The sequence below is a fragment of the Amphibalanus amphitrite genome, unplaced genomic scaffold, assembly GCF_019059575.1.
Source record: "Amphibalanus amphitrite isolate SeventyFive unplaced genomic scaffold, NRLGWU_Aamphi_draft 000611F_arrow, whole genome shotgun sequence".
In the NCBI taxonomy this organism is placed as follows: Eukaryota; Metazoa; Arthropoda; class Thecostraca; order Balanomorpha; family Balanidae; genus Amphibalanus; species Amphibalanus amphitrite.
In genome coordinates, this window is record NW_024882105.1 from 191,627 (window position 1) to 204,489 (window position 12,863).

The following is a 12,863-nucleotide window of genomic DNA, read 5'->3' on the forward strand; positions in this document are numbered from 1 at the left end:
CGTATTTTTAATTAACAGTCCACGGCGTTACGCAGTTAGATGTATGCGCTGTGCACCAATCGTCCCGTGATGACTCACGGCAAATATTGTTAGAAAAGATTGGGGAGCTAAAAAAACTTTTCAGAGTACAAAAGTCACATTGCTTAATATTTTAAAGGTTGAAGAAGAAATGCGCGTTTCGAAATACTTCGGCACTCTTTCATAGAAATTAGAATCGGTCGATTTTCTAGCCCCCTGATGCACGTGCTACACGCCGGAACACACATTTTCTACAAACGAACCTTTATTTACCTAAAGGTAGCGCGATATAACGAGCGTAGCAAACCCTTAGCTATTTTACCACTCAAGCCAGCCATCGCAAAGCCGGCAGCACCGTCTCAAAAACAAAATCACAAACAAGTTTCTGCTTCCTTCCGCATATTTATCTCTCTTCAGAGAAACTTACATGAAAGGCCAGCACTTCAATCCCGATCACGAGCCTGCGTTGTCCGTCTCTTCTTCCGTGATCGGTGCCCGCGTAACAACCATCCCCTTCTCCCATAGCGCCGCCGCGAACGCCACCTGTCGGCCACAAACGGAACTAGCGTCAGCGACAGAGCATACGATGTCGACAGCAGCGTTTGCGTTTAAAGTGGAAATTAAGGGAAAGGGTGTGACATCTCACTTCAATTACGCAGTGACCATTCTCAAGTTATAATGACAGAACACTTCTTGAACCGATTTCTGTTAGAACGAATGTGATTAGCACTCTTGGATCTAGCATTCAATGCACTTTGGCTGACTATCATGCAAGAAGTTCGACCACTTATTCATTCTCTCCACTCTCCCACACATACCTTGGCCTCCGGTTCGGCGCCGGGCAGCAGGTCGATGGCGGTGTACTTCGGGTAGTTCTCCAGCAGCACGGATACGGCGTCGGCCTGCTCGTCGTCGCCGATCACCAGGTACTGCTCGGGCATCTCCTGGTAGAGCCGCGAGTTCTCCAGGCAGTGGTACAGCCGCAGCTCGTCACCTTCGTTCACCAGTCTGAGGGGAGGGAGGGAGGGGAGAGGTCGGACGGAGGGCAGGGCGACATACAGCATGAGAAACTAGCCGCTCAGTGTCCTTGCTTTCCGCAGGATCAGCTCATCCCCATCCTCATTCATACTTTTCTGATTTGACTGGATCTGAATGGTGGTCACCCCCACCAGACCTCCCGCACATAATTTCCTATCCCATCACTCCCCTAGCCCCCAAAGTTCAGAGAAGACCATGAAGTACGGACCCTTCCTCTCGGTACTGACTACTGACCGTACAACGTTTCCTCGGATCATTTTGATCTCGGTGGAGCCGTCCATGGTAGCCTGGCCGCGCACGGCGCCGTCCGCCCACCGCTCGCCGTCCTCGTGCACGGAGCGACATCTCTCGTCTGAAAACGCAACCACAGGTTACGGTCGACGTCACCAGTCCGGCGAGGCGACATCGTGACGCTCTCCCTTGGTAAATCACTGAATCAAAATGAATATGTGCTTTTATAAAATAATGTCCATTCGAGCATAAATACAAATAACTCCTAATGTCCCTATTCGACTTTCATCGCCTACAGGAATTTAACCTCGACGATTCCATCATCCCCACAACTGTAAGTTCACCAATGCCAAGGACAATGCAATCCCTCGACCTTCAGTCCTTTGAGTGCCATAATATCTGACCTTTGGAGAGGCAGGGTGGCAGGGCGTCTCGCATGAACTGCTTGCCCATCTGATCGACTGCTGCGTCCACCGGCAGGAAGTCAGCCAATCGGGTTACCAGCCGGCGGGCAGTGTCCAGCAGCTCCTTCCTGTGGCCGCAGCAAAACAGACACATAGGAAGACGGGTCAGATAAGGGCGGGGTGGGGCAGGGTAAAACGTGAAAGGGGCAACACAGATCTTGTCTGAAAGTAGCCTAGCGGATAACAAAAACAGTAGATCATGGTGTTTTATTTACGAAGATTGCTACGACGTCTAAAATCTGTTCATTGCTTAAGCTAGCTGTTAAGCATCGACCATGTGCATACCAATAACAGCTGAACACACCCGGCCTGTGGTAAAGGTAGACTCCGTTTCTCAGATTATACGAGTGAGGTTCCCAAGCATCTCAACTCTTCGGACTGCCTGATGACATCGTTTCAGGCTTCCCTTCCTAACGCCTCGGTTGGGTGGACAAGTTCTAAGCTCCCACCGGGATGAGAAGTACCCGGGTCTGACGATCAGCGTCTTACCTCTGAGTGGAGGAGCTCTCGTCGTTCACGATGCCGGCGTGGCCGAGGAATCCGACGGGCAGCCCGCGGCGGAATTCCACATCCTCAGATATAGCCGTCTGTAGTGCTACGGGCACCATCCTGCGGAGAACCAGCACACTTGGGTAAAGGGAGGGCACGGGTAGAACATGAGGCGCGGCAAAATGACATTTGTCAAAGATCAGACGTGTTGGCATGCTATATTCAAGCGAAGAAAATGAGATCAAATCAAAATAATGTTATATGATGACTTTGAAGTTATATTCGCACAAATCAATCTAACCATGGAATTGTGTGTAAGAGTGCACAAAACACATGCAGGGCATGCGGGCACCTACACGACGTGGAAATGTAACGACAGAGCATGTGACAAAGTCAACGTCTCCCCATATCCAGCCAGTACCCGGTGAGTCCGACCTCCCCCGACACCTCCCCGACCCCTCCCCAGCTGGCGGCTCACTTTTCCAGCAGGTCGGCCCAGGCCACGTGCTGGTAGCAGGAGATGGTGATGTGCATGCTGTGCTCGTCGGGCAGAGAGCGGCCCTGGTGGATCGTACCCCGAGGAAAGTACAGCAGGTCACCGGCCTTCAGCGTCACCTCCAGCACCGGCGGCGACGTCACGTCCTCCGGCCGGAAGTTGCCAGATGAGTCACGCGCCAGCTCCTCGCCCGGCCTGGCAACACAAGAGTGATTGGAGATTGTTCGATGGGCCCCGCCGGGGTCTGAGATGATGCTGAGGAACTTTGGGAGAAACGAAGAGAAAACTCATTTTCTCTTTACATCAACTGTTTGGTGATTTGGTGACCTCATATCACTTTCAAATTTCTCATAAGCGAAAATTCGGGCGATCTGGGTGTTAATCTTAATTTCATCGGTTACATAAAAGCACTGTCAGAGTATTTTCTTGAAATCTTGAAATTTTGAATTCGGCTTACGGGCCGCCACAAATATACTCGCATTTGGGCCCGGTGAGAGTATTTTGTTGTATTTTGTTCATTGTGTGTTATATGTAGATTTAGAATGTAAATAGAGGAAGTAGTTTGGAGAGAGAGAGAGAGTAATGCCATGTCGACATTGACTGAGGTGGCAAAAACACATAGACCTCGAAGTGCTACAAATACGAAACAACTGCATTGGCAGCAATGCTAAGAAAAGAAAGACGTCGGATGACATGGCACCACTCTAAAATGGACGTTTTTTATCAAATCACCCGGTGGAAGTCGTGCCTCCGCTCAAACCGGCCCTTCAGGACACGACAGTGCTGGTGTGGTTAATAAACAGGAACTTGAAGCCGGTGACAATCTCACTTCCTGTGAGATCAGCGTGCACTGCAAAAATATCGCTAAAAGCACAGAGCTCCCCGGCGGCCCACGCGGGTAATAATTGTCGCAGAAAAAAACATTAAGAGGATTCTGTAAATAATATTGGACACAGTTGGCAGCCAACAGCAGATGGTTTATTTGAAGTTTATCACACAGATGATCAAGAAGAAAAATAATTCGCTAAAACTCGATGTAAAAAAAATTGGTCCTTGCTCTTGCCTTCTACCTACTAAGAGCCGTCATACTAGTGACCCGGCTCGTGATTAGCCCCCCTAGTCAAAATTCATTACCCCATGCCCTATAAACTGGGCCGATGGGCCGAATACAGAGTTCGTCAGGGCCGAATACAGAATCGCTTATTGATGACGTGATCTGATGGAGGGCTCAGACGTAGCGCGCAGGCCCCTACTGTATGGAATTATGGATGAAACCAGAAAGCCGTGGGGCGTGGCCGGGGACAAAGTTCGGCGACTACTCGGGGACAGACACATACAATACCGAATTCATGTCATCGGACGAGAGACGGCAGGAATTTGACGCACGCTTCTTCCTATCCTCGTACACTTTTTTCCTGTCCCTAGCCGTGCTCCATATCGTAGTATGTCCCCGAGCAGCAGCCTGCAGCCCTATCTCCAACATGGCGCCGCGTGTCCGATTTCTGCATAGAGCGGGCAGCAGGGTCGCCCGAGCCGTGACCCCATTGTCTCAGGGCCTCAGGGCTCAGAACGACCAGTGAGCGGGCCACGGGTCACGTCCGAGACCGGGATGTCGCAGCTTTCCCGGTCCGAACGGGACGTGTTTGTCTACGATTGGACAGAAACGGGCTACAAACTGTGCCCAAACATATGCAGAACTATCATCTAGCAAGACATAGCTTTAGATAGCGGTAAATAAATCGGACTTAAATGTGTACAAGTAAAAATATCTAACAACGGCACTCGATCAGACCCGGCTTAATTAGGTGGGCGTGGTATGGTAATTCCAGAATGGTCCGAGTGAACAACTGAGACTTTAAATGCCAAGGCGTAGGCACTTCTATTACACTTTTCAATATTCATAGAGCAGTCCTTGCTGATCATTATAACATCGAGTGTTGATGCGGCGGAGTAGGTCGGAACATGTATCAACTGACAGTGATTATTTAGACACGAAATCGTACAAAAAAAAATCCAAGAACGAAGCGTCGTTCAGCCAGTCGCACTTCAGGTCTCCGACGGTAACAACAAGATAATTCGCATAATTGATGATGATATGCTGATAATGTTCAGTCAACAGTGTTCTTCCAAACCGTTAAAATTCGCCTGAAGTCCAGCAATGGCGTGATATGGTGGTCGGTAAATCGCGACCATCTTCTCACGGCTTTTATCCCAGGTGAACAGCTACCAAAGGGCAGGACTAAAAAAGCGTTTGGTAGTCGCCGACCAAAAGTTTCGTTCAGATGATGGTCGCAGCGCCGGCTGCCCAATGCCCATAGCCCTATTCCCTGGCGGTGTTTCACGGATGCTGCTACCACTTGGCTACCACGCAGCCAGCACATTTCGCGAGCTGACGTCATACGTTGTTGTCAAGTAACTCAATGTTGGAGCGTCAGCGTTTGTTGATGTCTCCATGGAAACCGAATTCGCCATATGTGCTGACAGCGTGCTAGCACTCAAGGTGATCGTTCGGTCGCCGCAGCTATGACGAGGATTCTACTTTTCTGAGGTCAGGTCACTTGACGTGACTTGGCGACCTGACCTTGAGTGACTTGGGTCTGATATTTTCACATGTGCGGAAAAGATGTATGAACAGGTGTGCCACAAATGGTCACCGGAGCCGTGAAGCACCGCCCCTGTAGAGGTGGACTGGACGCCACCCTCTCCCCTCGGCCGTTCCTGCCTTCCCCACGGCGGCCGTACGCCCGCCCGCCCCTCTTCCCCCAATGGCGGCCGGCCGGTGAGCGCCCCGATCCGTAACGCCAGGTAGGAGGGAGACCATTTGCGACCATCAGACAATCAACGACTCTCATCGGCGATTTCGACAACCACTCTTCCCCATTGGTTTAACATGGGTGGTCGCACAGAAAAAGCCGACGAGCGCCGGTTGAAAACGTGGCAGCATTCCCGTGTACGGAAGGTGGTATTACATATATTATCCCGCGCCCCACTGGGGTCTGCGTATAACACGCCCTACTGGGGGGGGGGGGCTATTCATAGCCCCCCCTAACTCCGAAACTACTGGGCCGATCGTCAAAATTCAAACGGCGTCTGATAGCCCCGGAAAAACTGTCGAGCGAAACCTAATTTCATTGACCTCGAGGTCACCGATGACGTCACAGGTCAGGTCAAAGTAAAAATTATTAGCATTTTGGCTTCTTCACGTTTTGGGCTCTGGCCGCCGTCTTACAAGTCAGATCAGGCTCATTTTTGGTTCACACACTCGTGAACAGATGCTCTAGATACTCTGAGGGTACCAAACTTGTACTTTGATTTTCAGGTCAAGGTCAGGTCATCACAGGTCACGAAAATATTATATCATTCGTCGGTCACGTGACACATGTTTTATGGTCCATTTAGGCCAAACATTTCGAATTTGATGTCGTCTGTGTCATCATTCGAGGTCATTTTGAGTCAAATTTAGCTTAGGTCAGGTCACTTTCAGGTCAAAAAAGGTCAAATTTTGAAGTTAAAATTTTTCAACAAAAAAGGTGTCTATTGGATGCAGTTTGAGCTCAGGAACACGATGGTGCTATTTATATTGGCGTACCATGTCAAATGCGTGCTGAAAAATTGATTTGAAAAATTTAATAATTGTTAATTTTTTGCAATAATGCGTATAACTTGGCCATTTTTGAAGATATTTTGCTAAAACTTGCTAGAGTTAGTCATAATAATGCGTTCTATCACATATATTCCGGTTTTTTCGAAAAGTCAAAAAAAATTGAAAAAATGTAAAAATATAAATTTTGAATTTTATTACATAAAATTTTCGAAATTTTCCAAATTTTGAAAATCCGAGATAGCAGTTTGATAGCGCAGTCTATTCTGAGTCCTCTTATGCAAAGAAATTGGATCTAGCTTAAAAACTGAGCTCTTGGGAGCGATTGCCATGGTTCAATGTTTTGCATCGAAATCGGCCGAACATGACGTCACTCTGACGTCATTTCCGGCCGACCTATGGTAGGTACGAAGCTCAAATTTTGACACAAGGTGTCAAATTGATGCAGCCGAAGGTACTGAAAGTTTGGCGTCGATACGTCAAGCGGTTTGGAAGTTATTGCAGAAAAACGGGAGGGGGGCTATAAATAGCCCCCCACCAGTGGGGCGCGGGTTATATTACACTGGTGGTAACAGTTGTTCAGGTTGCACCGTAGAGGTAACCACGACCATTGACCAAGACTCAAGTGATGCGGAGAAGTTCGATTCTGTAGTCGTGGTAATATTTTAAATATTTTTTGTTCAAAAATGCTCTTCAAAAAGTCGTTCATATTTTGCGTTTCTGGCCGCACCATAGACAATGCCTCCGTGGTAGCCGACCTCATCGACAGGACGGAACTTTGGTGTCTCCCGATGTCGATGTCTCCCGGACGACGAAGCTTTTTACGTCGTCCACCCAATGGCGTTCGGTAGCCGCAGCCCAACCCCCGCCGACATAGAACGTCATTGGCCGGGCGACGTAGAATCTTCGTCATCATCTGGGAAACATCGAATCCGGCCTTTGCTTTTGCTCTGCCAAAGGGATTCGAGTTCGTTTGGCTGGTGGACGAATACAGGTATTCTGCTTCGTTTTTGGTACATATGCATCCCGAAATAGAATCTCCATACCATCGTGACCGAGTGGAATAAAAGAACGGTCAGCACGCTCGATCGATAAGCCTGAAAACGACAACAGACGACCAGGTGCTGCAGGTGTCAGCCAGGTCTCTGAGACAGCCACCAAGTCATGGTTGAACCAGGTCATCTCATGGTAGAGTCCACCAGTTTTTTTTTTTTTTGCTTCAGGAACTGAACGTTCATACGACACACTTTGTTGAGCCGCCCGACTCGGCCCAGTCCCGACAGTGCCTCCTGGGGCTGGCATTCATGGGAGCGTCTGCCTCGACGTGTCTTCTCCCAGCACCGTTGTCCTACACCAGCGGACCGCCGTCCTCTATCGGTGGGCGGCCGTCCTGTCCGGTCACGCGCTGTTTGCCCCTGTGACGCCCAGACCCTTCCGCCAACCGACCGCAGTCGCGTCACAGTGGCCGAATCTTATACAGTGCCGCACTATTCTATTCTTGGCATCTAGTAACATGAACCATGATACTGGTTCTGGCGAAGGCGTATCCGAGTAACGAAACGATTCCAGAGACCGTCAGTATACGATGGAATGAAATGCGTCAGAACCATTTTGCATTTGATAGCCATTTCCGCAGCTGAACTTTGGCCCGTGCACTGGCAGTTTAGTAGCACTGCAGTGCTGCCAAATCCTTTCTTTGGCATTAGGCCATGGTGCCATACGCCGTGCCCCCGTGCACAGTGGGGAGGCACGCCCCCCGCTCGCGAGCCAATGGGCGTGTCTGGAAAAGTGACGTCACAGATGAGCTGACGGCGCGGTCACCGGGGTCATACGGCAGGGGAGCCACGCGCGAGGGGGGGGCCCGGGGGCGGCGTCTGGGGCACGGGCTCCGTGCCGAGAGTGCAGAGGTGACCAGCGGGCGACGGTATCAAGTGACGGGGACGGCTCGTTGCATGGTGACAAAGTATGCGGTAGTTTGATGAATGCAATGAACATAGTAAGCCGATCATGGCTGGAGTCTGGCCATAACAGTCGGTATCGTTGATATTTACACCCACGCGCCAAGTCGGCAGCGGGCAGGTCGGCCGATCGCATTGAGCAGGCCGTTGGTAAATGCGGTGCAACATAGCATAACCCAGGAAGATTTTGGCCGGATTCGATGTCACCCAAACGACAAAGATTCTACGTCGCCCAGCCAATGACGTTCGATGTCGGCGGGGGCTGGGCTGCGGTTAACGAACGCCATCGGCGGGACGACGTAGAATCTTCGTCGTCCGGGAGACATCGAATGGGGCCTTAGGCTTACTCAGTGACACACTCGGTCTGCCCTGTCGCTCACAGAGCTCACCCACGCACTGCACTACACAGCGGGGAGTGCTGGGTTCGCGACTCGCGAGGAGGGAAAGCCACGCGAGGGCTGCGCGTCCGCACATGGGGACGCACAGCCCGCTTATAACTAAAGTCGTGTAAAACCGTGTGACATCGGACGCTAAATCAATTTAACCTTACGCGCGAGCTCGTACGAGCTCGTAGCTCTAGCCATCAAGCATGTATGCATCAAGGCATAGACCACTATAAAATATCGATATACATATTATAGTGGTCTATGATCAAGGCTATTACAAGTGTGTTTACTGCACCACAGAACTCTCTTTATATGTAGAAAGAAGTATGTGGCTGAACACATAAGCGTTAACGTGCGCATAGGAAGGCGTTTGGATGACGAATTCACACCACCATTCGCCTTCCGATGTAGGAACTCTGGGGCACTGTAGGCCGTATTCCAGTGAAACGCGAAACGTCCTTCCTAGGAAAAGCGTCACATAGCGTCACATCCGAAAGTTCTGAACAGAGACGTGTCATCAGCAATCAGAATAAAGACCGTTAAGTCCGTCCACCGTCAACTGATAACTCGCCTCCATGGTTCAGTTTCAGCGCATTTGAGTCCGGACCGTTGGTGTCGGAGTGAGCACGGTGTCACTATGCTGAGATCAGCGCAGTGTTCTGTAGGATAGGAGTGAGATCGCTGGGTACAGCCCGTGCAAACTGCATGGCAACCATCAAGTATCCGCCGCTATGGAGATCGGATGGCAGCTCATGATCGGCATTGTTAAATTGTCAGCTACTGCCAGGCTATGGTTACAGGTTAGTAACACTAGGTCCTGAGTTCAAATGAATAGATCACACGACGACCGTCGACGAATGACCTTACAGCGTGCCTATTGCTTTATTCGTATTACGTTACCCCGACCAGGGGGTGCGACAGCCCGCCCCGGCGATCCCGACTGACCTGGGCGCGTATATTCGCCAGTGTTTCTTTCCCTCCAGCTGCAACATGAAGGCCTCGATATCGTCGTAATGCGGCGCGAAGCCCTGCGTGCCGGGCGGCGTCAGGTACCTGGTGGACAAGGGCGTCGCGTCAGTCTCATCACACCATACGTGATAAGGAAAGCAATATAAACATTGATGGGTAATGACACACGAAATTCGACTGCGAAGACAGGAGCATAAAACCGCGGTTTGCATCAACATACGATCATTTATATTTTTAGACGTGAGCGGATGCTAAAGAATTACACCATTATCTAACCATGCAAATAATAACAACAGAAAGTTACATTCGACGCTGAAAAACAACAGTCCTACTATGGACACCCAACCCTCAAGTCAGCATATTGTTCTGTCCCTGCTTCTTCCTTGCCACGCATCCCCGATGCACCTTTTACCCATACTAGAACTAACATACGAGCCGCAACTATTTCTCTTACCTCCAGCCCTTGTCTCTACCCGAAAGGTGAAAAAGGGTTCCCGAATACGATTTTCCCTAATACCAGCGCCGTTCCCTTCTCTCCACACCAAACTAGCACACCGGCTAAGACCATTCCCCGCTCTCCCTTCCCGCTCCCCCGAACTCACACATTGGCTCCGACCATGCATCCAAAGTACTCCTGCAGCGCTGCGCACAGCCTCCACACGGCCCCGCAGTAGGTCTGCGGGTTGAGCAGGCGCACCGAGCACCCGTTTCGATAGTAGTCCCATACGACGGGCGCGTGCGCCCGACCGGCCGGGTTGTGCGTCTCCCGCTCTCCCTCCGAGTATGAGGTGACGTCTAGGTTACGGCCGAACTGGATGTTTTCCTGTGGAGAGACAGAAGGGGTTATGTGATGCAAACCTCGGGTTAGGTAGACGTGGTGTGGGAAGGCAGACGTGTGAGAAGGTAGAGGGGCGCGGAGGAGAGGTGTGTGTTGCGGGGGATGTTTATTGTTAAGTGCTGATAAAAATAGTAGGTTTGGGGACACTGTGTTACAAGATTGGCAAAATAGTACTTCATAGCTAGTCATCAACGATTGCGCACAGAGATGCGCACACATCATCACCCGAGTACTCTGACGTCACTCCTTCTTAAAATGGAAACTGACTTGTTCTGGAACTGGTCAGGGTCCTGTGGTGAACTGTGCACAGAAGCGGAAGAGGAAGAGGTTTGGAAGGGCGGGCAGACAGCGGGGAGTCGGGTGTTTCAGTACGGAGAACGGCCCGTCACCACCGCACGGCGGGTGTCTCTGTGACGGCGACCAGTGACATCGCTGGCGGCGGGAGGGCGGGGGTCAGTTGGAAAGAGGCACCGGTAGGAAGTGCGGTCCGTCACCAGACCGTGCCGGACCACAACCTCTACGCCCGTTCCTACGTCTGTTCCGCTGGTCCATTCTAAAGGTCCAATATAAAAGTCCGTTCCGTATTTCCGTCCGGTACGTCCGTTCAGGCTACTCACGTTTCGCAGTATACTGTCTAGTTTGGCAGTGGAGAACAGCTGCCCGTAGTAGTCGGCCTTTTCTCTCTGCACTAGCAGCGGCTTTTTCTCCCAGAACGAGTCGAAGAAAGGGCCCGTCTGGGTGGGAGCGAGCACCCAGCGGAGTGCGGCGGCCGCGGCCGCGCCGCTGTCGTCGGCCGGCCCGCACGGCACCGGCTGGGCGCCGTTGGTGACGGCGCCATCCGCCGCTGCTGATGCCGCCCCTCCTGCTGTGAATGCTGCTCCTGCTCCTGCTCCTGTCGTAACAGCAACACACGCGTCAGCGGCCGGCCACACGTCGTCAGGCCAATGATATCGGCAGGCTGCAGGCGTTCAGGATGTTTGGGTCGATGGGTAAGTGTTAGCTTGGTCACCGTCCGTTTTAGATTTCCGGTGGTCACACAGACTTTGGTGCGCTGAGGCAGAGGGGCTTGATAAAGCCAGATCAAGCTAGATCAGAAACTAGAAGGGTCGCACGATCCATGGATATCAAAACTACATCAATTGGTAGTTGGCACCAAGTTGGCACTAACTTTCTTCAGAAGTGTTCGAAAGTCTGCTCAATCTACCGAAGGTTGATCCACATCATATGAGCATTGCATTCCCCAGAGGATGGCGAGGTGACACTTAGCATTATTGAGACATAATTATTGTTATCCAGAATGAACTTTTCAGAATATTCAGCAAACTTCTTCTTGATCCCGATGTAGCTCCCTGTTGAAATGAACTCTGAACAATATTCTCTAAATGTCTATGTTTCGATTACGACAATAGATTACAAGGAAGCGAGTGAAGTCTTTCGAAGAATAGCAAAAATTTCAGAGTGTGGGCGGCCGGCCGGCCGTGGTAACCATTCTGTGGGACTTATATCTCAGCAACCACTTGACCGATTCGCTTGCGGTCTTTTTGTAGGGTAACTTCGTCACTTTTACCAGGCATTTCGCATTGGACTATTCCCGATGCATGTGGTTAACAAAGATGCACGTGCCATGGGCAAAATGAAGGTCAGTACTGTAACAATGGCAATATCTCGGTAAGAACTGGGCCGATTGCGTTGAAAGTTGCCATGTAGGTAAGCACCCACCGGGCAACGCCCTTCCTAGTGTCACGGTTCGGATGCTACTGTACGTGCGCACGTGCAGGGGTCGCTTCCAAATCTAGAGAACAGCTGGGCTGATTGCGCTCAAATTTGACACACGGTTAGGGACCGGAGAGTAGGATGTCTCATGCACATATAAGTTCCATACTCCTATGATTGGTAACAAACATCATTTCTGAATTTGTTTAGGAATGTATTATTACCGGTTTGACGTGACGTGAAATAAAATAACATGACGAAACTCAACATTGTAATTGGCCAAATCCTAAACTGAATCAAAAGATATACAACAAAGGTAGAATTCGAGTATATTTGAGTAGCGCTCTCTTTTACCAATCACTTTAAAAAGAACCGCACTCAAATAGGTCCGAATGTTACGTACGAACGTACATACCCCCGAACATAATCATGGCGAAGCATTCCTTATAGAAATAGGAGGTGCGATACGCGTGTGAGGAACTTAACACTACTGGTGCAAAGGTGCAAACAAAGCAAACGAGTCAATATCGGCGGGAAATAAAGTGACTGATATGGGCATTGGGCGGTCAGAGACACGGCCCCAATCAGAGCAGCCTGACATCGCAGCGCTCCATTCACGTCATCGACTCACCCAATACCCAGCATCAGGCAGTCTATGTTGC

General features: G+C 50.5%; 1 protein-coding gene across 4 annotated transcripts in view; it reads right to left on the reverse strand.

The window, feature by feature from the left end:
- Positions 1–265: 265 nt before the first annotated feature.
- Positions 266–12,863, reverse strand: part of LOC122363250 (ribosomal oxygenase 1-like) — a 29,939-nt gene continuing 17,341 nt past the window's right edge. For 3 of the 4 annotated variants that reach the window (XM_043332291.1, XM_043332290.1, XM_043332292.1), the window contains exons 4-12: positions 11,106–11,380; positions 10,253–10,473; positions 9,627–9,734; positions 2,719–2,931; positions 2,241–2,360; positions 1,692–1,819; positions 1,291–1,408; positions 837–1,026; positions 266–561 (exon numbers count right to left, since the gene is read on the reverse strand). In XM_043332291.1, coding sequence (XP_043188226.1) covers positions 472–561; positions 837–1,026; positions 1,291–1,408; positions 1,692–1,819; positions 2,241–2,360; positions 2,719–2,931; positions 9,627–9,734; positions 10,253–10,473; positions 11,106–11,380 — 1,463 coding nt within the window. In that variant the 3' untranslated portion in view covers positions 266–471. The remainder of the gene's footprint in view (positions 562–836; positions 1,027–1,290; positions 1,409–1,691; positions 1,820–2,240; positions 2,361–2,718; positions 2,932–9,626; positions 9,735–10,252; positions 10,474–11,105; positions 11,381–12,863) is intronic. The other variant, XM_043332293.1, reaches the window with a different exon arrangement.